General features: G+C 37.0%; 1 protein-coding gene across 2 annotated transcripts; it reads left to right on the top strand.

The window, feature by feature from the left end:
* Positions 1 to 67: 67 nt before the first annotated feature.
* nectin4a (nectin cell adhesion molecule 4a) lies at positions 68 to 24,668 on the top strand. Of its 2 annotated transcripts, XM_079605246.1 has the most exons (12): positions 68 to 199; positions 4,483 to 4,785; positions 10,229 to 10,441; positions 11,994 to 12,161; positions 14,999 to 15,277; positions 17,188 to 17,305; positions 19,801 to 19,952; positions 20,208 to 20,367; positions 20,469 to 20,544; positions 21,130 to 21,186; positions 21,423 to 21,602; positions 23,091 to 24,668. In XM_079605246.1, the coding sequence occupies exons 2-12, from the start codon at positions 4,737 to 4,739 to the stop codon at positions 23,517 to 23,519; spliced, it is 1,881 nt and encodes a 626-aa protein (XP_079461372.1). In that variant the 5' UTR covers positions 68 to 199; positions 4,483 to 4,736; the 3' UTR covers positions 23,520 to 24,668. The 2 variants fall into 2 exon arrangements, with proteins under 2 accessions (XP_079461372.1, XP_079461373.1); XM_079605247.1 differs by lacking the exon at positions 68 to 199 and having other exon boundaries at positions 4,192 to 4,785; positions 10,232 to 10,441.
* The last annotated feature ends 238 nt before the right edge of the window (positions 24,669 to 24,906 follow it).

The raw sequence follows: 24,906 nt of genomic DNA, 5'->3' as shown, positions 1-24,906 counted from the left end.
TTATCTGAGAAACAGAATCTGCGTATTTGCTGTTTTTGCTGTTCTGCCACAGTGGGATTTGTACCTGTGGGCCAAGAGAACAAGCTCGGACACGGCAAGACCAATCCCAGAAAAGAAACAAGACCAATCAGACAGAAAAAGGGAGGGACACAAAACTCTGTTAAAACAATCTCAGATTCCAGTGAGAGGAATATAACAGGTAGGGCGAAACTTGATATTCAGTCTTTTTTTGCCAGTTTTGTTCAGTTACAGTTTAATGAAATCTCACATGCATATCGATGTTCCCGTGTGTTCCTTTTTCAGTCTCAGACATTTCAAATAAAAGTGTTTTAGTTTAATTCTTAATACATGTGAATGTAGTGATGGTCTACATACATAATATATTTTATCTATTGTAATAATCTGCATCAAAAATGTATTTTAAGATTATATGAGCTAATCAGTGTTGGGGAAAGTTACTTTTTAAAGTAATGTGTTAAATATTGTGTTACTCCCTAAAAAGTACGGTAACTGATTGCATTATTTTTTATGGAAAGTAATCAGTTACATACATTTTTTGTGTTACTTTTTCTCACCTGGACTGGGCTTTTTATTTTATAATAATGATATTAAAAGTTCTACTTTTGGCAAATGTAAAGGCCCTTTCACACCAAGAGTGAAATGTATAAGCCTCAGCCTGAAGGAAATGCAAATTAGAGGAAACAAACCTTACAGCTGTGCTGCCATTCTGGATCACAGAACTGATACATCGAAGGTCAGCAGCAAAGAAATTACTTAATAAAGTGAGATTAAATACATAATAAAGTATATTTGAATTAATTATTTAATTATTGCAGGTTTGCATATTTTGAATAACACTGAATCTGTTTTTGTGCAAGTGAGATGATGAGTAAATGTATGTTCACACGATAGTTACGTGATCAGATTACTTTTTTTCTAGTAACACATTACTTTAATATTTATAAAAAAATATCTTGTTACTTTTTTGCCATTTATTAACTGACACCTGTCCTGTCCACATGTTGAGAGAACGGTACAATAACCATCATGTTTACTCAGCGCACACAACGCCTCTGCACTTACTCACGATTTCTCTCAACATGTGGACAGAAGAGCTGGCAGTCAATAGATGGCAAAAAAGTAACCAATATTTTGCTGTAATTTGAAAGTATCCGTTACTTGTTGCTTAAAAAAAGTAACTTTTGAGTCAGGACCCAAAAGTTTTAAGTCACATTATTACTCGCATTACTTCTAACACTGTAGCTAATAGACCTAAATGTAGAAGACGTTAATGTAGATGTTAAAATATTGATTATTGTGAATCACTCTAGTGTGTAAACATGCTTCACACAGTTGCTGAAGCAATATTAATTTAGAAAACTACTCAAATTGTCCCCTAGATGTCACTATACACATACAATTGGTTTCATCAAATAACTACATACAGTAAATGCCATAAAACTATATATAAACTATTAGTTTAATTAAACAAAAATAAAAAAATAATTCATATTAGATTTAATAGAAACATCTCTTACAATTCTTGATTCAGTTTAGTTTTATCTCTAATTCTTTTCTCAATAAATCTTGATTTCTTTATTGAAATATTTTTTTCTTCCACTTTGATATTTAGTTTTTTTTCCCATTACCGGTAAATAACTTTTTCACAATATTGACACAGCATCACAGATAGCAATAGAATTAAAGAGACCGCATCAATGAAACGTGTGGACATTTGGAGTACTTCATCTTATACATCCATAGACCGATATGATTATCACAGTGTATTTTCTTTATGAGAGCTTTCTTTATCATAATAACTCTTTTTCAGCTCAAACCCTCGTTTGGAACGCTATTCCGTTGAACACAGTAGAAGTGCCCGGGGCTTTAACTGTTTTCAGGAGGGAGAACAGGTTTACAGTTTTGGTGCTCGCTTTCCATCAAGAGAGGAATGCAACCAGATACAGTACATGACAGTTCAGGTTAGATCCCAGATAAATAACCATGTAGCCATTTAGCACACTTGCAAAAATCAATCAGATATGCTAGTAGCTCATCCAGCAGGATCTGATTGGATACTAGAAACACTACAGCCTGGTTTCACAGACAGGGTTTAGATTAAACCAGGATTAGGCCTTAGTTAATTAGGACATTTAAGTCGCTTTTATAAACGTACCTTAGAAAAAACATTACTGGTGTGCATCTTGAGACAAAACAATGGCACTGACATGTTTTAAGATATGCATGTGCAAGTTGCTTTCAGTTAAGACAGCTCAAACATTTTAGTCTGGATTAGGCTTGAACCTTGCCTGTGAAATCAGGGGTCAATGTTTTAGAACAATGTCTTGCTACTGAACCGATAAAAGAGCATTGGGATCATTCACTTTAAACGAAAAAAAACAACTATAAGTTATATACCGTATATGTTCTGAAAGATCTTGTATAAGACCATTTTCAATAGGATCAATATTTATTTTGAAATAATTGTTTGAAGCATTCTATATAAAAAAAAAAAAACGGTGTCATAGTAATGGTGTCTGTAAATCACTGGTCTTTTTCAGACTCAGGGGCGCCGTATAGGGGGGAAAAGTTAGGACGATTCCAAGGGCCCCTGACTGACAGGGGCCCCAACAAATACGTAAAAAGTAATTAATTTTTTTTTATTATATTATACACTATATAAACCATCATCATTGAGTATATTTCAAATAATAATACAATTAATGATGTCTTTGATTGTACTTATTTTGGCAATAAAAGTTAAATATCCCCATTGACCAAAAAGTAAACATACACCCCCCTGTATCTGCATGAAATGGTTTGGTCCTGCCTTAGCGCACTCATCTAGCCGCGTTTCTATTACAGATTTGCGCAGAACTTTTGCGATTTATTTTCTAAATATCGATACAAAACTATTGCGAAATGACGCCGTTTCGATTAACCGATGTTATGCGACTAAAACTTAATTTTCCTCTCGCGAATAGTAATTTAAAAAATCGTGGCAACGGACGTTGGTAGGTTTATATATCCCAGCCACCGCACTAGACATTATTCGTAGGCGTGTTATTCAAGCATCAATGGCAAGGAAAGACTCTTATACTGTGAGTGGCAGATATGAGGAGTTTCTTGGTGTTTCTCCATCATTTCTGCTTCGAGGTCTTGATTGTGGCATTTCTATGAGGTTTAGAATCCAGTATTCCTGTAATTCGTTAACAGATTGACACCCTTTCTTTTGTCTTTCCTCTCTATTTTCTCTCTTTCGTTTTTTTGAAAACCAGATTTTCTTTTACTATGCAACTTTGTGGTTTCTGGTGTTTCTGGCAACTAAACACCGTCATCCGTGTTTCAATTACCTTTCAAATTGCGCAAATTGAAATGAGGTGGTTTTTCAGGCAATTTTGAAAAAAAAAAAATTCGCAATGGAAACGTTTTTTGCGCATTTACACTCATATGATGTAGATGGTGCGGTGTGTTTGGAACAGAATACGAGACGAGTTGTTTATTAAATTCATAAGACAAAAGAATTACAGGAATACTGGTGTATTTCAATTTATTTTTAGAAGCTTGCACACACTTGAGATGCTTGTGAATGATGATGTTCATTTATTTTGATTAAAAAGTTAATAGGGCCTATATATTTAGTTTTTTTCTTTTTTTTCTTTTTTTTTTAAATCTGTCATTCATTTTTACAATAAAAATACATTGACACTGTAAAGGATTGCTTTAAGGACATTTTATGGTGGCTTTTAATCTTGCATCAAATAATGAATTGCATACTGTATGCAGACTTGCATTTACAAATCACCAGCAGTAAAAATTGTGCTAGTACTAGTATTGAACTACAAGAAGCAAGACAGTTGCAAGCATTTGATTAGAGTTATGTAAAGCATCTGATGGGACAGGTACGTCCTAGAGATCTGGTGACAACAGCTGTGCAGGGGGGGCCCAATGTTATTTTTTTGTCATGGGGCCCAAAATTCCTGGCGGCACCCCTGTTCAGACTAAAGTGTTTTTCACAAAACATTAGGGCAATAATCTCCAGATACCCACGTGAGCTCGACTATTAAAGAACCCAAGCGATTAAGCAATTAGAGAATATTAAACCAGCTAGATTGAATCATCCATCCGATTGGGAAGAAACACCCGGATTAAAAAACTGGAAAGTTGAGTTGCGCGTAAGAACTTGTGCGCGACTGCGCAACAGAACTGCCTTTTCCAACAGGTGCCTCTCCTGATCCTCACAGCTATTTCACGCATTCTCTAACCGACCGTCAGAACAATAATGGAAATACTCTGTTTTTTCCCCAACGTGTCGTAGATCTTAAAATAATACGAAAACGCCTTAAACTGGAGTAAAAACTTTTGTCCGCTTCCCTTGAGGATTTACGCACGGAGAAACGTTCACATTTATGGATATAATCCATAAACATTCTTATTAATTGATATCGTTTCCTCTTCTTTTTTTCTTTTCTTTTTTTGTAGGCTACTTCAAATGAATTAATCGATATATTTCAGATGCTAAACACAGAGTGATTTTGTTTTTCTGCACTGGATCTCCACAACGTGATATATGGGAGTCTCCTCTCCTCTTCTCCAACATCTAAGATCGACTGGATTGATTGGGAATACAACTAGCTGTTGACAGGGACACTGTTTTGGTCTTTTAATAATGACCATCACATTGAGATCGCCAAACTGATAACTTGGGCTCAGGTGAAAGTCTGAACTGGAGGACGATGAAGACAGTTTCATATATTCTTGCTGCGATGATCTTCTGGAACTCAGGTGAGCCATTTCAAGCTATAATAAATAAATACATCGCCGGTGCAACTGGAAACATTTTAAAACGTGTTGCAGGATTTAGAGATAAACTTATTATTGGAAACGAACTTCACAACACGTTACGGTTGTCTGATATTACAGGAAGAACTGGTTCTTGCATGACAAACTGAGCTGATTCAGTGTGACAGACAGGCGCTCCCTGCTCACGCGCACACACACACACACACACACACACACACACACACTCACTGACTGTGTGTTATAGGCTACGCATAGTCTTAAGGTGTGTTTTCTGGGCTGATGAAGTTGTGAGAATAAGGGTGTGATGAATCTGAGGGTGTTGTCAACGTAACTTACATTTTTGAGTGTTTTCCCGGTGAGCTTTTCATGTACAGCTGTGCATGATGTGTGTTAATTCAGGGTCAATGCGTCTGAACATGTGAAAGCTGATTAATACATTAACACCGTGTCTACACCAGACGCGAGCGGCGCGACAAAAGCAAAGAGAAGCCATTCAAATAATGCTCTGGATGCGACGCGACGCGACAAATTCCCGACAGTAAACTGACGCCCCTTCTATTTCTGACGTCCTCCAAGCACTCGCGCTACTTCTGATAGGAAGGACAGGTTCATGTGCAGTGGTCACTATGTAGGGTCGGTGTGGGCAGATTCTGTGCGACATGCTTTAGACATGTTCCTGCATCACCATCCTTTGCTGGGCCTTGAACAGTTCAGTCATGAGTTATTATTGCCCTCCCTCTGATGTTTAGGGTCAGGTTTAGGGACCTTGGACAACATTCCAGTCAACCAATCATTTACAGATCATTTTGAGATCAATATTGTTTTTTATGATCCTTTCATTATTTTCTGACATTCAGAATCCGTTTTTAATTAATAATATTTTTCTCTTGGCAAACAGTCATGACCGATTTTCCAATGCTTGGTAGATATTGAGCTGTAAATAACACAATATATTTTTAATTCATACATAGACTAATATTGTTTTATGATCATTTTGGTCATTATTGCCAGACATTATTTCTGCTTTTTGGACACATAGGCCTACTGGCAAAATGATCATTATACCATTCGTTGTTGTTAATGCTATATTATACGTAACGCATTCTACATTATTTTGTCATCTATGATTGCTAGAGAATAATTGGCTGTTAAATAAATAAATAAAAGTAGGCCTAATTCAAAAACACATTACATTACAGTGAATACCTTTGTTATTCTTTAGAAATCCATTAAATTATATTTCAGTTGACCTACTTAAGAACCGATTACAGATTAATAAAGTGTTAATATTAGTAGAAATATCGACATCACTTTATATTAGGAAACACATTCATATTCACATTATGAGCCTAGTTGCTTGGCTGTTTATTAAAGCACAGGCCTTATTCTGCATGACCATATTCTACATCCCTATCCCATACCTAAACTTAGCTACCTAACTATTAATAAGCCGTATGGGAGTTTATTGAGGGGAAACTCCTAGTTAGTATGTGTTCCCTAATCTAAAGTGTTACCAAAATATCAGTCAAATTATGATTTAAGGCTAGAATTAGGTAACAACCGCTGTAAGGATGCTGACTCAGAAACATGTCATGTTGTGTGACAGAGGATGTCAACAAGCATGTGTCTGGAAGGCTTTTGTCATTATGTTCATTGATGTAATCCTCTAGTCTTCGCAAACTGGACAAATGACTGTTGTGGCCTCATGGTCAAGGATCTGGGCTACTGACACAGAGTTCAGTGACTCAGAAACGAAAGAATTAAATGGATTACAGCCCAATCCCGGCCCTGATCTGAGAAGCTATTAAATTAATAGACCTCTTTTTTTATTTTTCCACTTTTCAACCCTGAGTACATATCGAGCTACAAATTTTACAATAAACAATATACATTAAAATAAACAATTTATTTCTTATTCAGTACGTGAGCCCAATCAACATTATGTCTGCATGAACTATTGTCTGAACTACTTATTTATTTACTTAATATGAATATTTTTTATATATATTACAATAAATATATGAATATATATACATTTTTATTTTAGTATATTATTTTATTAAAATATTAGTGCTGTCAAATCGATTAATCACGATTAATCGCATCTTGCATAAAAGTTTATGTATATTATGTAGCCCATGTGTGCGTGTGTATATCTACACATGTATGTGTATGTATGTATATATATATATATATATATATATATATATATATTCACACACACACACACACACACATAATATATATAAATACATATTATAATATATATATACACACACACACACACATATAATATATATAAATACATATTATAATATATACACACACACATATATATAATATATATAAATAAATATTATAATATATATACACACACACACACATATATAAAATATATTTATATATATACACATACTCACATTATGTAAGATGCGATTGATCAATTTGAAAGCACTGGCGTCTGTATTTAAGTGTAAAATGAGCTTGTAAGTAGTTCAGCTTATATTCACTCACCTTTGGATGTTCTTTGGATATGTGTTGAGTTGAGTGTTTGCTTATGCTTGTCTGCCACCCAAAAGTAATTAGCCCTGAGACGCATAACGAGTTGAACCGCATATCTACCTCTGGTCCACACTCTTCCAGACACCTGTCTGTCTCTCACCCCTCTTCCTTTCTCTTATTGTGTTATCCATCTCGATTCCCATGTCTGCGTCTCCTCTCTGTTCTCTGTGCCAGTTCAATAGAGTTCAAAAATGAAAGGTTCATGTTACCACCGTATTGAAGGTAACGGATGACCTCAGCCAATGTGGCCTGACTTTCCTGGTATGTTTCATGCAGGTATATCTATTAGAGGTGTTATTTCCATTCTTTTTAAAGCCTTACTTGAACCGCATTAAGCTGATTGATAAATGGCATATTATTTTTTGGTCTGGCCCTTTAAACCCAGGATGTGATGCCACAGAATGCTATACAAGGAACTTGCTGTGGTGAATTTTTCTTAACATTAAATGCAACACAGAGCAATACATTGTAATGCAATATCATAATAAGTTATTTAAATACATAGTTTTTACAGCTGAACGTCTAATTCGGGAATGTTGTCTCAGTTAACAAACCTGCCAGGGGGAGGAAACTGAACTTCAAAAAGTATAACATATAGTATGTTTATATATATGTCTTCTGGCTACTTTATTAAGTACACATTGCTGGTAGCGGGTTGGACCCACGTTTGCGTTCAGAACGGTCTTATTTCTTCATGGCACAGATTCAACGAGGCGCTGGAAACATTCCTCTGAGATTTTGGTCTATATTGACATGATAGCATTACGCAGTTACTGCAGGTTTATCGGCTGAACATCCGTGATGTGAATCTCCCGTTCCACCACATCCCAAAGCTGCTCTGTTGGATCGAGGTCTGGTGACTGTGGAGGCCATTTGAGTTTAGTGAAGTCATTGTCATGTATAAGAAACCAGTTTGATTTGCTGGAAGTAGCCATCAGAAGATGTGTAAATGGACATGGTCAGCAACAGTACTGTTGTACAACAATAAAAATTGTGATGCTCAATTGGTACTAAGGTCCCCAAAAGTGTGCAAAGAAAATATCCTCCACATCATTACTTCACCATTACCAGCTGAACCGCTGATACAGTGCAGGATGATCCATGTTTACACCAAATTCTGACCCGACCATCTGCAGAAATCCAGACTCCTCAGACCAGGCAACGCTTTTCTCATCTTTAATTGTCCAGTTTTAGAGAACCAGTGTGAATCGTATCCTCAGTTTCTGTTCTCAGCTGACAGGAGTGTGACCGGTGTGTGTCTTCTGCTGCTGTCGCTCTTCTGCTTCAAGGTTCGACGTGTTGTGTGTTCAGAGATTTTCTTCTGAGACATCGGTTGTAACGACTTAAAATATGAGTTACTGTTGAACCAGTCTGGCCATCCTCCTCTGACATCAACAAGGCATTTTCCTCCACAGAACTGCCGTCATTTTCTCTTTTTCAGACCATTCTCTGTTAACCCTAGAGATGGCTGTGTGTGAAAATCCCAGTAGATCAGCAGTTTCTTAAATACTCAGAGCAGCCCGTCTGGCACTAACAACCATGCCATGTTCAAAGTCACTTAAATCACCTTTCTGCCCCATTCTGATGCTCAGTTTCAACTTCAGCGGACCGTCTTGACCAAGGCTAAATCCGAAATCGCCCCCTATTTGTAGTGCCAATTGTAGTGGTGTCCGAAACCACAGTGGACGTTATTGAGTGCACTTATTCAATCCCACATTGCACTGCAATAACGAGTGCACAACCGATGTACCCCACTGGTGGTGGTTGAGGAGAGACCCCGACATCACTTTAAAGCGCTTTGGGTGTACAGTAGTACATAATGAAAGCGCTATATAAATGCCTCCTATTCTATTCTATTCTATTCTATTCTATTCTATTCTATTCTATTCTATTCTATTCTATTCTCAGCGGCTGTCCGAATTCTCTCACTCCATTTCATTCACTCCTTCAAGTGAACAGTATTAGTGGACTAACGTAGGGAATAGTGGGAATAGTGAATGAGGTTTTAGTGGGTGATTTCGGACTCAGCCCATGTCTACTAGCACTGAGCTGCTGCCGTGTGATTGGCTGATTAGAAATTAGCATTAACGAGCAGTTGGACAGGTGTACCTAATAAAGCGGTGTGTGTGTGTATCACATAATAGGCTATTAAAACAAATATATATATAAATAAAAAATATAATCACTGCTGTTCCACCAAATCTTGCACTGTTTATGGTTAAGACATAAATAAATATAATTCAAATGTAGTGCTTTCCAACCAAATCATAATTACAGTATATATAATATGTGACCCTGGATCACAAAACCAGTCACAAGTCACACGGGTATATTTGTGGCAATAGCCAACAATACATTGTATGGGTCAAAATGATAGATTTTTCTTTTCTACCAAAAATCATTAGGATATTAAGTAAAGATCATGTTCCATGAAGATATATTTTGTAAATTTCCAACCGTAAATATATAAAATTATATTTGTGAGTGACTGAAGCACAATCACGAACATAAATGGACAACTTTAAAGACGATTTTCTCAATGTCTCGATTTTTTTGCACCCTCAGATTCCAGATTTTCAAATAGTTGTATCTCGTCCAAATATTGTCTTACCCTAACAAACCATAAATCAACAGAAAGCTTATTTATTTACTTATTATTTATTCAGAAGATGTATGAATCTGAAATTCTAAAAATTGACCCATGTGATTGGTTTTGTGGTCCAGGGTCACATATGTCTATCAAACAACTTCACACACGGCTCATCCAATTGAATTTGTTTCTTTTATCATATTGCTGTTGGCAGAATTGTGTTAAAGCATCTGATCATGTCTAACGGCGCTACTCTGTCTTCCTGTCTTTCAGCAGCCTGTGTAAGTGGAAACCAAAAACCGTTTCTTGAGCCCTCTAAGACCCCCTGGGATCTGCAGTCTTTGGGAGAGGAGGAAACACGTTTACCCTGTCGATTCAATGTGTCGGGCAGTGACATTAAGGTGGTGCAGGTGACGTGGATTCGACAGAACTCAAATGGAGTGGAAGAACAGATTATCACTGTTCATTTCAGTGAAGGACAGACAGGTAAAACAAACTCTTTTACATCACAGATATCAAAACTTTTTTGTAACAATTAGTAGACCGTTTCCTTTTACTAATATCATTATCACCAAAGAAAAACTTTTTTTTTTCTAAATATCTTTTTTCATTAAAATTACAACGGTGCATCAGGGTGTTCAAAAATATGACAATATGTTTAAAAGTTTACTCTGAGAACATGGGTTCAAATAATATATCTCTCTACACTCTTAAAGGGGTGGTATAATGCCCTTTTCACAAGATGTAAAGTAAGTCTTTGATGTCCCCAGAGTGTTTATGTGAAGTTTTAGCTCAAAATACCCCACAGATATTTGTATATAGCATATTAAAATTGTCACTTTTTGAGGGTGAGCAAAATGCACCGTTTTGTGTCTGTCCCTTTAAATGCAAATGAGCTGCTGCTCCCGGCACAGAGGGCGGAGCTTCAAGATCTCATGTCCTTTTACCTCACACACACATGCACTGGAAATTTCAAACACTTTTAGCCTTTTATGTTCAAACGGATTCAGAAAGATGGAGAGACTCAAGAAGGAGTGACAACATGTAGAAGCAACAGGGTGTTTCTGAATGGTTAGTTGATGAATTTATGTAGCTTATGTGTAGTTATCTTCTAGTCAGTGATTAGCATATTCTGTCATGACAATATAAATCGTGTTCAGGGGGCGGGGTTTATGTAAATTATAGGGTTGGTGATATCACTAACCCGGGAGGAATGTTGTGTAGTCGCTACCAGCCGTTTGTTGTAGTCCTTAAAAAGCCATTTCTTTAAAAGCAAGTATCTTCCTTTGCTTTGAACTTTGAGCGTTGTACCTTTGCAGATGTTGTTTATGCTCAAACAGCAATATTACACACTAACTAAAGTTAGAAAAGTGAAATCATAATCAGCCACCCCTTTAAAGATAAAGACTCTTTATTGCGATTTGTGTTTCCATGAAGAACCTTTAGCGTCCAAGGAATCTTTCCATTGCACAAAAGGTTCTTTATACTGTTAAAAAAGGCTTTAGTTTATAAAATGTTCTCCAAACTAAGAAAAAAATATATTTTAAGAACTGTTCACTGAAAGGTTCTTTGGGGGAACCAAAAATGTTTTTTTTTTTAATGGCATCACTGCAAAAAGTGTATTTTTAAAAGTGTAAAAGCTCAGAGTCATTCCAAGAACTTATTTTGCTAAATAGCTTTTCAGTTTTAGCTCAGAATTGTTATCAGCTCTGCTCTTCCTTGTAATGTAACTATACCTGTCCTGTATGATTCAGGACCTACTTTCATTTCTATTTTTTCCATTTTTTGCATTCATTTACATTGAATCATTAAGGAAATGATTTTTTTTAAAGTGACTTATTATTCACTTTTGTAAAGAAACAAGATAATAATTCACAACAATTTATAATACAGGAGCCAACAGAGCAGAATATTGATTCTTTCATTTTAATTTTCAAAATGTTTGTTTTTTTGTGCATCATTCTTTGATGTATGTGTAACAAAACTGTCGTATATGGTGGATGTGACAAACACATTAAATTCTCTTTCTCTCTCACAGAAAACCCTGCATATTCAGGGCGTGTGCGATTCGAGACCAGCAACCCAATAGCAGACTCCGCTCTGATCATTATGCGCACGAGTTCTGCAGATGAGGGCAGATACACCTGTAAAGTCGCCACTTTCCCCTCTGGAAACTTTGACACAGTGATTTCCCTCACAGTGTGGAGTAAGTACATTTAATCAGTGCTATGGGCAAACAAAAGACAACAAACTGTGGTCATGCAAAACTAAAAGTAATTCATTACTAGCTACTAATTACATCTTCAAGCGTGTAATTGGATTACTTTCTAATTACTCTGTCTAAAAAGTATTGCATTACTAAAAGTCCCCCTGTAGTCAATCATTTTATCCTTTAAAACTCACCTTTTATCACCAAAATGACATGTGTAAACGTTTTTTCCTTGAAATAATTCCTTCGTGCCTTAAAATAGCTTGAATGTAACTCTACACCCTTGCCTCATTTAGTATACGTGGTTCGGGACTTTAACAAGATATCTATCTACAAGGATAGACATGAAACTGCTCTTTTAATTCTTTCAAATAAATAATATAAAGTTAAACTGACCAACGTATTTAAAGGGAGAAGGTTACATTAAAAACTTATATTTAACATAGACGTTAAACATGTTGATGTTAAATCCACTATTGTTTTATATAGAATTTTTTTTTTTTATTGTCTGGATCAACATCTTTGTCTCATCAGAATTGCGGGACAAGTTTACAGTTTATGTAAAGTTTAGGCTTACAACCAGGGTTAGGCGCTTCTACATCAATGTTGTTCACCATCATTTCCCTCTGATTTTAGGGATAACTTATGGGAAGGGTTGGGTTTAGGGGTAGGGATAGGGTTAGGACTACATTTTCAGACAGGAATGTTGTTCCAGGATTAACAAAATATTTTGATGATGTCCATGTCTTACTTGTAAAAATCATTGTGACTCACAGTATTTAATGCAATCACATCAGAATTAACTGTAATTAAATGACATAAAAAATTAAGAGTAATCCCATATTTTACTTTTTCAAGGGAAAAGTAATTAAATGATAAACTACTTAGTAATGTATTACACCCAACACTGAAATTGGTACATTGGAAGATCACTTTAAAGCAACTTTTGACTTCAGACATTCACTACGGTCGGTATCATTTCGGTTAAGAACTGCCCACTCAGGGTACGTTTACACAAAGTTTTTCCTTTTCCACGTGCAGACGACACCATTGTCAAAACGGATCTGCGAAAACGACTAAAAATGCTGTACTCTGCTGCCAGGCCACTAGATGGCGATGAAACACTACAGATTGAACACCTAATACGCATGCGCATGACGTCATCGTTTTTATGGATTTGCGTTTTCAACTAAAACGCGTTTTCGACTAAACACCATTTTAAACTAAAAACGTCAAAAAAAATTATGGATTTTGACCATTCATTTACACGACAACGGCGTGTTTGGGTGCCTGAAAAGAACGCAAACTTTTGAAAATGAGTTTCAAAGTGCAAGTTTTTGAAAACGATCTCTATGTAAACAACAAATAAGCGAATAGGTCATGCTCATGCGTATTAAGTGTTCAGTCTGTAGTGTTTCATCGCCATCTAATGGCCTGGCAGCAGAATACAGTGTTTTTAGTCGTTTTCGCGGATCCGTGTGAATGGGGATCGTTTTGACAATGGTGTCGTCTGCATGCGGAAAACTCAAAGGAAAAACTTTTTTGATTTAAGGCCCTGTTTACACGAGAACGCTCGCTGGTGAAAACGTAAAAATATTTTATCAGATGTGCCTTTCGTTTAGACGGCGACGGCGCTTTTGGGGCTTAAAAACGCAAAAAAGTGAAACCACCCTCCAGAGTGGAAATCTTAAAAACCTTCCACCGTCGCGTTCCCATCTAAAGGGTTAAAAACGCAAAAGTCTGCTAGGCACCGATCTGCTCACGGTGGCTCTCGTTGCGTACGCGTTTACGTCACAGGCATGCGCCAGTATCAAACTAAAATATAGCATTCATTTCATTGACAAAAACAAAATAAAAAATCTGTCATTTTTGAGCGACACGCGAAGAGCACCGAGGGTTAAAGCAGCAGCTTTACCGTATTAAACATGAAAAACTGTGTCAGCGTCTCTTTCACTTTCAGTGCTTCACATTGCCACCTAGCCGCCTGGAGTGCACACTACATCCAATTTCACACACTTTTGCGTCACCATATGCACGCAGATTTCCCCCCCATAACTCTCGTCTAAACGCAGAATAAAAAGTGATAACGCAACATCACTTTTGCGTTTTCTCTTCAGATCGGTTCCATGTAAACATAGCCTGAGTCTTATGTATATGCAGCAGTTAGAGATTAAGGATTTACCTTTGACTTTTTTAACATAACTCTTGTCATATCATTCACCGTCCCTTTCATAAACCTAGACAACCCTTTAACCACAAGGCTAGCTCTGCTTTTATGTATACATTTATTGTTCTCAGAATAACACACGAGTATTGTGTTTGTCAATGGAAGTGATGATGGAGGTTTTAACATGAAAGTGTTCATTGTTGCAGCGATTATATGATCGTACAATAGATGCTGCTTTCTCCTTCAGAAGTATTGTTTGTGATTGCGTTCAAGCACACAGTTAGAAACAGGGAAACGAACAGGGATATTTTATACTTTTTTAAACATCAGACGCTGGTGATCTATCTATCTATCTATCTATCTATCTATCTATCTATCTATCTATCTATCTATCTATCTATCTATCTATCTATCTATCTATCTATCTATCTATCTATCTATCTATCTATCTATCTATCTATCTATCTATCATCTGTCCATCTGTATCCATCCATCCATCCATCCATCCATCCATCCATCCATCCATCCATCCATCCATCCATCCATCCATCCATCCATCCATCCATCCATCCATCCATCCATCCATCCATCCATCCATCCATCCATCCATCCATCCATCCATATGTTTATTTACCATTTCTTATTTATTTGTCATTTTATTTCACAGCTAAACCGATCACTTCCCTGAAAGATTTCATCCTGGTCGAGGGCGAGTCATTCCGTCCAGCTGCCACATGCCGCTCGATGGCTAAGCCAATAGCAGGCCTCTCCTGGGACACAGATCTCTCGGGTCAGAGCCAGAACCTTAGTTCGGATGGTTTGGTGGCCTCAATCCAGTTTTCCCTCCACCCTCTCCGTAGCATGAACGGACAGAAGCTGGACTGTCTGGTCTGGCATCCATCTCAAAAGGGCCCCCAGAGGATCTCCAATAAACTTACAGTGCACTGTGAGTCTTAATCTCTTACATTGTTCTGAAAATGTTCACTATGTAAATACTACTGTATAACGGGAGAATCTTATAAAGGAAAGCCTGGGTCATAATTACATCCTTGAATCAAAACAGAAAAAATGCATAAAGAATGCAAAAGAAAAATGCATAAAAATGTCATTGCATAAACATTTTAGCCTATTTATGTGGCTATGTTTTTAATTAAAATCAGCATAAATGTAATTAATTCAGTACTAATACTTCCATGTATACTTTTAATAGTACTTTACAAATACATTTACTTCTATATAGAATTTTAAAATGTATATAATTTAATCATATTTTAATATCACTTTGACTTAAAATAAATTGTAAAAATAACGTTTTTAAAATGACTACTAAACTAAAAATTAATATCACTTTATTTAAAATATAATGTCCTAATTTTTAAGAAATATTATACTGACATTACTAAAATTGTTCTTGATTTGATTTTTTAAAAAATAGTATTCATAACTGCTGCTGTTTATTCAATGTTTATTCATTTTGGCATTTTTTTTTTTTTTTTAAGTCCAATCACTTTTTGATTGCCAAGTTATACACACAAGCGGTGCATAGTACATTTACTTCGAAATAACTTGAACGTTGTCCTCGCTACAGAATGATTGATATACCGTTTCACACATCACTCATTATTACATCGCTGTCTGTATGTGACTCAGAATGATTGTGAATTTTACAATGTGAACCTAAAACTCCTTTCCTGTTTACTGCGCTTGTGAAATTTGAATATGATGCAACTTTCATTTCATCTTTTTATGTCTAGAGATGTCATTTCCAATAATGTGTTGTGACCTGTGCACATCTGTTTATTATCTTAATCGATACTATGACAACATTGCTATTCTCTGATTCATCATTCCTTAAGCTACAGTCATTAAAACATTGTTGCTTTGCGTGACTGTAGGAAAACTTAGTAGCATTAGTTCACCTAAAAATCCTGTCATTTACTCACCATCATGTCTTTAGAAACCCATTTGACATCTTACTTCTGTGGAACTCAAAAGGAGAATACTTAAGAATGTCCTGGTTGTTGGTTTGTTGTTTGTTGATTCATTTCCAATGAATCTATCATTCAGTTCATCTGAACGATTCATTCACAAACTGGACGATTCGACTTACTGACTCAATGATCTGGTTGCAGGAGTTAACATTTCAAATAGGAGATTATCAGTTAGATTTGAGTGGTCCTCACCCAAATAATGTGCACCATTTTGTGATATTTTAATGGTGTTTTTACGTCCTTGTTAAAGTTGGCATTGTATTTTCCCTATTGCTTCGTATACCGCTTAAAACCTAAAGGCGGGACTTGATTTTGCCCATTGGAAGTTGATTGGATGGTAGTGGTTTGCTATTGGTGGATCTCATGTGAGTGACAGGTTGCCCCGCCCTCATCCGAGAAAATAAGAGATGTCGCTGCAAGAGTGAGGGAAAGTTATTGTAATTAAAGCTTACGAGGGCACATGAATTATAAAAAAAGTGATGTGCATGGACAAATCCTTTATAATAAGCTTTAAAGCTGCGGTCCTCATTCTTTAATTGTATAATTGCATGGAGAGAGAAAAAAAACAACAACAACCAGGACATAATTTCAAAATTTCTCCTTTTGTGTTCCACAGAAGCAATAAATGTGGGTTTGGAACCCATTCCCTTAATTTAATTGCACAAAATTGCGATAATTCAAACATGCGTGTTTCATAATGGCAGTATTAGGGTTTGTACTGTGTCAACAACAGAAAGGATCAGGTGAACGTATTGGTCAAACGGGAAGTTCATCACAAGTTCAAACAAGAGGCTGACAAGTGAATTAGACACACCTAATTGTGAGACCTTTTTTTGTGTGTGTGTGTGTTCATGTGTGCGTACAGACCCTCCGAATGCACTGATATCTGGCTACGAGGACAGCTGGCATGTTGAAATGCAAGGCGCAACGCTACAGTGCAGCGGCGAAGGAAATCCAAAACCTCACCAATTCAACTGGACGAGGTGAGGCTTTCCGTCTACATGTCTTTCACCTGTATCTATCAATTGTTTGTTTGTCTTCCTGACAGCCTGTCTTGTCAGTTTGATTCTGTTTCGGTTGGCTTCTCTATCAGCATGCCAGAGTAATCTGTAGGTGTGGACGAGAAGGTTACGGCCTAAACTCACGAGCGAATCTCTCATAGTCGATCAGATTTCAGGTATGAAGGCTGTTAGGAAGCAACACTGACACTGAGAGGTCATTGAAATACACGACAGTTGTTTTTTGCAGTCGTGAATAAGTCTGAGGTGAAATTAGTCACAATCACACACCTATTTTTTGGCATTTTTCAGTACGAGTGACTAAGGGGGTGTAGACACCGACGTTTAGATGATCACGCAATTCCTGAGACAAACATTCTCCTCCTCCTCCTCCTCCTCTCCGCCTTCAGTGGGGAAACCTGTTCTCGGGCTGCTCGGTGTGAATGCAAAGTAAATGAAGTAACTGTGGCCTGGTGTCGTGTTGCAACTTGTGCGGCAAACAGACAAGAGAGCATTTTCACACGGAGGGAGAGAGCGCGGGGGTGAGACGAGGCTAGTGGGGGAGATGCAGTGAATTTATGACGAAGATGTCGGGAAAATTTGCCTGAGTGTGTGTGTGTCATGGGATGAGTATTACTACTGTCCTCATGCAAAACACACTGTGCTCTTTAAAAACACACTGTAACAGTTCCTGGTATAAACTGTGGACAAAGTTCTTATTGTCTACAGAAACCCTGAGTGTGTCCATTTGTGATATTAGCTAAATAAAGGCTTATGAACTTTTAAAAAGTGGGGAAATCGCTTCCCATATCAAACTAAATAAGATGGATGCTTGACAAACTGCACTGAAAAGAACTTGATGTTGAGAGAATTTTCACTGCTAATTGCTAATACATGAAAATTTTTTTTTAACAATTTAGAAAGACTTAATTCGTATCGGGAACACTTTATTTCGATGGTCCACATTAGACATAAGTAACTTTGCAACTACATGTCAACTAGAAGTCATTAGAGATTTAGTGGACCGTAATTAATATCTCAGCTTCAGACTTCACTCCCACGGACCGCTGCTGATGCACACTTAACTGGAAACACTTCAGGATTTTCAAAGTCGTCATCTGATTGGCTGAATTCTACGTCCGGGAGACGTGCATGTCGCTTAATATCTGCAAGTCTCGCGTAGCCAGAGGTTTAGACTGATGATGGCAGACGCTCTGGACTTCATTGGTCAAGGACCACCCAGAGGCCGCCTGACTGACATGTGAAGCAACCAATCACAGTTTGTTTTGAGTCATGTTTAGGGGCGGGAATGTTTACCTGCAAATGAACGAGAGTTAATTGATATGTAGTTGAACTTTAAGTTACTTATAGTTAGTAGAATGTCTAAAGTGGACCACCGAAATTAAGCGCCGCCTTAGTATTTTCTTGTAAAACACACTCCAAAAATGATTTACAACTTCGAAAAACCTTTTTCTGTGTATGACAAACAACAACAACAACATAGACTACATTAAATTTGCATCTTGTCGAGCCGTCACTTCATGTCCAATGTAAAAAGCTGAATCCTGAAGCAAAACCAGTTGTAATCTCCTAACACATTAGTTTGTGTGTTCTTAACTGAATACATGATGTTAACTAACAACAACATGACATTATAGCTGTATGTTATATTGCTGTATTAACACTTCCTTTTCGAAACATTGAAACATGATGTGTATGTATGCATGTATCATGATATGTCCATACAATATGTGATACACTATATATTGTGAAAATTGCTATAAAATTTTAATTGACAAGCTATTGAATTGAACTACTGCTTTATACCACTGAATGAATTCAGTTGAAGTCATCATGATATAAAAATTGACAGTTGTTATTTTTTAAATGGAAAATTACAGTATGTATTATGATTTACCCAGCACATCATTATTATTATTAATTTTTAATTAATGTGCTCTTGTAATTTTTAATTAAAATAACTTCCCCTCCCTCTTACATCGACATCTCTTCTCTGATGGTGTGTTTACTGGCGTTAGGGCGGGGCAACCTGTCACTCACATGAGATCGACCAATAGCAAACCACAACAATCTAATGATCCAATCAATTCCTGATGGACACAATCAAGTCCAGCACTACTCGTTCGAGAAACCGCTTCACTCTGATACCGTGATACGTCACAATAATAAAGAAAATACTATCGCAACTTCAGTTTTATGATGACTTTAACTTATGTTAATTCAAAGACAACATGATCAATATTTTCACTGACAATATGATGGACAAAAGGAAATGGAAAGAAAAAATAAAATGGCTGATGAACTGAAAGTGACACAAGGACATTTTAAGTTGATATTTATGAAATAATTAAGTTACTAGCACTGTGTGTGCTGAATCCTTCAGTATAGTGATAGCATTCTGTTGATTTCAATGCCTGGTTTTTATTTGGGGATTGAATTGTATTTCTCTGTTTACTCAGGAAAGGTGAAGCTCTACCGGAGGGTGTGACGGTGGACCGTGGCTCTCTGAGGTTTTCCAGACCCCTTCTCCTGGCAGATCAAGGGGATTACATCTGCACCACCACCAATCTGGTGGGATCTGGGAAAGCTGAGATTTCAATAAGTATATCAGGTGTGTATCCCGCCGAAAACCCTTCACTCGTGTTGAAGTGCAATGCACAGTGCTGCCATCTAGTGAAAATATTATGCAACTGCATGTCTCCTAACCTATAAAAAAATAAAAAGGAATAATTCATCCAAATACTGTCATCATTTACTCAGCCTTATGTCATTCCCAACTTGTATGTTTTTTTGTTCATTCATGGAATGTGAATAAATATAATTGAATATACTGTACAACAAGCATGTTTTTGCATGTTTCTTTCAGAGTTGCCTCCGAAGCAAACATCAGTGAACTACATGCTGATGATTATTATTGCCGGTGTTGCTGCTGCGGTTGTTCTCACTCTCATCGTAATAATCATTTCTGTAAACCGCCACTATAAACGCAAGAATAAACAACTGGCCACCGAGCTGAAACTAAAAACGTAAGAAGCCTTTCTTTCTGAACACGGAATAGTTCACGTGAATGCTCTGAATATGCGAGTTCCTGTACTTCAATCTGTCCGTGTCTCACTTTCTTCCCAAGGGTGGAAATCAGCACTCTGTCCAGACAAGCCTCGATTAGAAGAGTGAACTCGAGCAGCACAGACAACAGATACTCGGTAATAAATCCAGATACACACACTTTTGAAGCAATCTATATTGATAAAAGCGCTTTATAAATGAAGGTGACTTGACTTAAAAAAAAAATAAACATGTTTATTGATCATTTGGTTTGGGATTATATTTCCTATGCTCACCAAGACTGCATTTATTTAATAAAAAATATGGTTAGATATTGTTTTCTTTTTTAGTATATTTTAAAATGTAATTGATTTTTTGTGATGGCAAGCTTAATTTTCAGCATTATAACTCTATTAGTCTTCAGTATCACATGATCCTTCAGAAATATTTTATTATTATTATCAATGTTGAAAACAGTTGTGCTCCTTAATATTTTAGTGGAAACTGAAATGAACAGTGTGTCTGTGTGTGTGTGTGTGTTATTTTAGGTGTGTATATATATATGTATGTGTGTATATGTTTTACCATTTCAAACTTGTCATAATCTATAATATATATATATATATTTACATCTGGCTTAAGTATCTAATTACCTTTTGGGGCAAATGTATATATGTAAACAAGGATGTATATTATATCTATTATACCTTCCTCTCATTTTGCTCTCTGTCTTCTTTTAAAAGGAGGAAAGTCATCCTTTAAGAGTCGAAGGGACGATACGCACAAGTCTCTCCTCACTGGTTCGTCTCTCTTTTCATGTTTTAAAAAAACGCTCTCATGCATTTACCAGTCACACTCTGCATTTGTTTGATATGATATATATATATATATATATATATATAGGCAGAATAATACTTAATTGTGTTAATGGTCGTCACTAAAGGTGAATTAAGAATAAAGTCTTAATGGTCGTCACAAGTATATTGCTTGTGTTTTGTTTTCCTCTCATAAAACTGATAAAACGTTTACTTTGCAGGATCGTCCTCGCTCCAGGGATAGTCGTTCCACGCTGGGAGGGGTGGACTCACTCGGTCGCCCCGCCATTTTTAACTCGTCCAGACGAGGTCGAGACAAACTGATCGAGAGATCTGATAGAGATACATCATCTCGAATGATGATGATGGAGTCTTATGAAGAGGACAGTAACATGTCACAGGTATGAGATGCGTTTCATGAGTCTGCATGTGCGGTTGACCGTAGCAGCCGTTTCACTTGAAACGGGCGTCGTAACAGAAGGGACCTCCGCTTGCGCTCGTAAAAGAGCCCCGGTCCCCGGCGTCATGCAACACACAGACCAGGGGCGGGAATTAATGGGGGCTTGGAGCAAAATGCAGCCAAAATGAATAAAAATGCACCCAAAATCTAAGATATGGTGGAAAGAAATGTCTTCAAGTTCTTGTTTTTTTTTATATCTAGAAGCAATACCACACAAGCAAAAGTGCTGTTTGTCCCGAATATCAGCACATTTGCAAATGTCATATTGATTTTAAACTTTTGAATTAACAAAATTTTATAATTTTTTTCTTACAATAACTTTGGTAACAAGTTTTAACAAAAAAAGTCAATGCAATTGTGGAAAAAATGACATGTATTGTTGGACAACTGTTACTACAGTAAAACTGTGTTACATGGTATTAGCCACCGACCACCCTAAATTTGCTATGGTTAAAACTAGCCTTTTTTCGTGATTTGTTAATTTTATGTTAGATACTATTTTATCTACAACATCTAATAGATGCCCTTAATTCTTTAAAAACAGTAACACCAAAATGTACCATAATTATATTAAAGGGGTGGTATAATGCCCTTTTCACAAGATGTAAAATAAATCTTTAATGTCCCCAGAGTGTGTATGTCGAGTTTTAGCTCAAAATACCCCACAGATATTTTTATATAGCGTGTTAAAATTGTCACTTTTTGAGGGTGAGCAAAAACGCACCGTTTTTTGTGTCTGACCCTTTAAATGCAAATGAGCTGCTGCTCCCGGCACAGGGGGCGGAGCTTCAACAGCTTGTGTCCTTTCCTTTTTTTGAAAAGTTAAAAAACTTTTAGCCTTTTATGTTCAAACCGGAGTCAGACAATGATGGAGAGACTCAAGCAGAAGTTACAACATGTAGAAAGCAACAGGGTGTTTCTGAATGGTTATGAATTTATGTAGCTTATGTGTGGTTATCTTCTAGTCATTGATTAGCATATTCTGTCATGACAATATAAATCGTGTTCCGGGGGCGGGGTTTATGTAAATTCTAGGGTTGGTGATGTCACTAACCCGGGAGGAATGTCGTGTAGTCCCTACCAGCCGTTTGTTGTAGTCCTTAAAAAGCCATTTCTTTAAAAGCAGATATCTCCCTTTGCTTTGAACTTTGAGCGTTGTAACTTTCCAGATGTTGTTTATGCTCAAACAGCAACAATACACACTAACTAAAGTTAGAAAAGTGAAATCATAATCAACCACCCCTTTAAGCCCTTTATAGCGTTTTACCCTAAATTCCATACAAATACTCTTAATAATAAAATAAAAAGTTGATTTATTGTATATGATCTGATACATCTAGCACTTAATGCTTTAGTATTTTTGAACTGTTTAGTAATGCTAACACAGTTATGCACCTAATCACTATATATTTACAATTTTGCTATACAGGAAACCCATCTTCTCCCTCCTCTCCACCCCTCGTCTTATTCAATGGACCAGGCCATTGAAATGGTTCGATCCCGGAACGGCAGTGCCATTCTCCCGGCAGAGGGGAGGCCGCAATCCGGAGGAAGCAGCAGAGGGCATCACTCACCTTTAATGACCACCTACCCAACTCTTACAGACGAAGAGGAAGAAGACTCTGTTAGCCCGGCGGATTCAGGAGTCCACAGAGGTTTAATGGAGCATGATGCTTTCGAAAACGCCGGCAGCGAGACGGCGAGTTCACAGATATCTGAGGCGCTATCCAACCATTTTGAGCGCACTAACGGCACACTACGGCCCAAGTCGAAACCCAATAACATCCTGCTCCCGGCCAACACAACACTTTTCCTCTCGCCGCATAGCCCAAATATCCACAAAGCTCAGATCGTTTAGAGTGTGTGTTTGGAAGCGTCTTGCATTAGAAGAGAGTTGAATTTATCGCCATCTAAACCCGGATGTGCTATTCTGTAAAATTCACTCTTCCAAGGGCTGTCTTGACAATATCTAACCCATAAAAATGGATCTATTATATGAACTTTTATATGAGTACATTCCCAAGGTGGCAAAAACATGGACAGAACTATCAGGCCATCCAAACTCAAACCTGAAAAACAATACCAGCATTACTCGCATACTTCCTCAAACAGTTGCGTAATCCGGTGTGTGTTCTGGAACTGGGACGCCAGAGCATTATGGGGCACAGCATGCGTTTCATGTACAGATTAACTGGAGACCCCCGGAGTTGAGCTCCACTGTGTGACCAGGGAATGGAATTAAGATCTTTTTTTATTATTATTGCAACATAAGGCTTCACTTGAATTGCTGTTGAGGGAGGAAATACTACATGAACTGTTGGTCATCCTTCACTGTGACTTTTTGACCGTAGTGTCTGTAATCCAAAAGGATATCAAATGGTGTTTTTGAAATATTTTTTTATGCGTCAATTGTGGATTTTGTCTCGAAATTGCATGAATAGTATTTTATGAAGTACTGCATTACCATATTTTAAGAATGACTCCTGCGTGTTCACAAAATGGGACTATCACTGCAGGAGTGACACTGTCTTTGTTTACAACATTTATACTTCATTATGTACTAAAGCTTTAAATGTAATTAGTTTTAATAAGCAGGTCGTGTTACCGCAAGCTCCTGAGGTACTCCTGTGACCTTTTTATCTTGCGATATATAAAGCCATAAATGGATCTTGATTGTAAGTAACTTTGGTGTATTGAGTTCACTACATTGTATGAGGGTGGCGTTAATGACCCGTTATTAAATCAACCCTAATTATACTGCATGTATCCATGTTAGATTAATTTCAGAAAACACAATGTTGAATCAGGACATCAGCCTACACCTGAACAGCACAGTCTGAGGTGTGGTGATTCATCTAGAAAAATTGACCATAATAACTATAATTTCCACCAAAACACTGCAATAAAACAGTGGAAACTTTGAGATTAGCCACCACCATTTTAAAAAATGAGAAAGAAAGAATGGAACCTTATATATTAATATAGTATGTTAGTAACAGGAAGACAGGGCAGGTCATACCGAACAGCTTTAAAAAAAACAAAACAATAGTGTTTAGTTTATATCACAGCTCGGCTGTGATTTCCCCCTATACTCTTAATCTTCTACATATCGCTTTAAAATACAGCATTTGGAGCAGAATTCAAATTCTGACTGTGTGGACGCTGCAGCGGTTTGCATGACACTAATGTGAAACCAACATATTTACACTGTCTGACTCGTTCCCTATCCCCGGCCTAGTGCACTA

Source organism: Phoxinus phoxinus, assembly GCF_949152265.1.
Source record: "Phoxinus phoxinus genome assembly, chromosome: 2".
In the NCBI taxonomy this organism is placed as follows: domain Eukaryota; kingdom Metazoa; phylum Chordata; class Actinopteri; order Cypriniformes; family Leuciscidae; genus Phoxinus; species Phoxinus phoxinus.
Note: the sequence above shows the minus strand (reverse complement) of the source record. Positions and strands in the feature narration are given on the sequence as shown.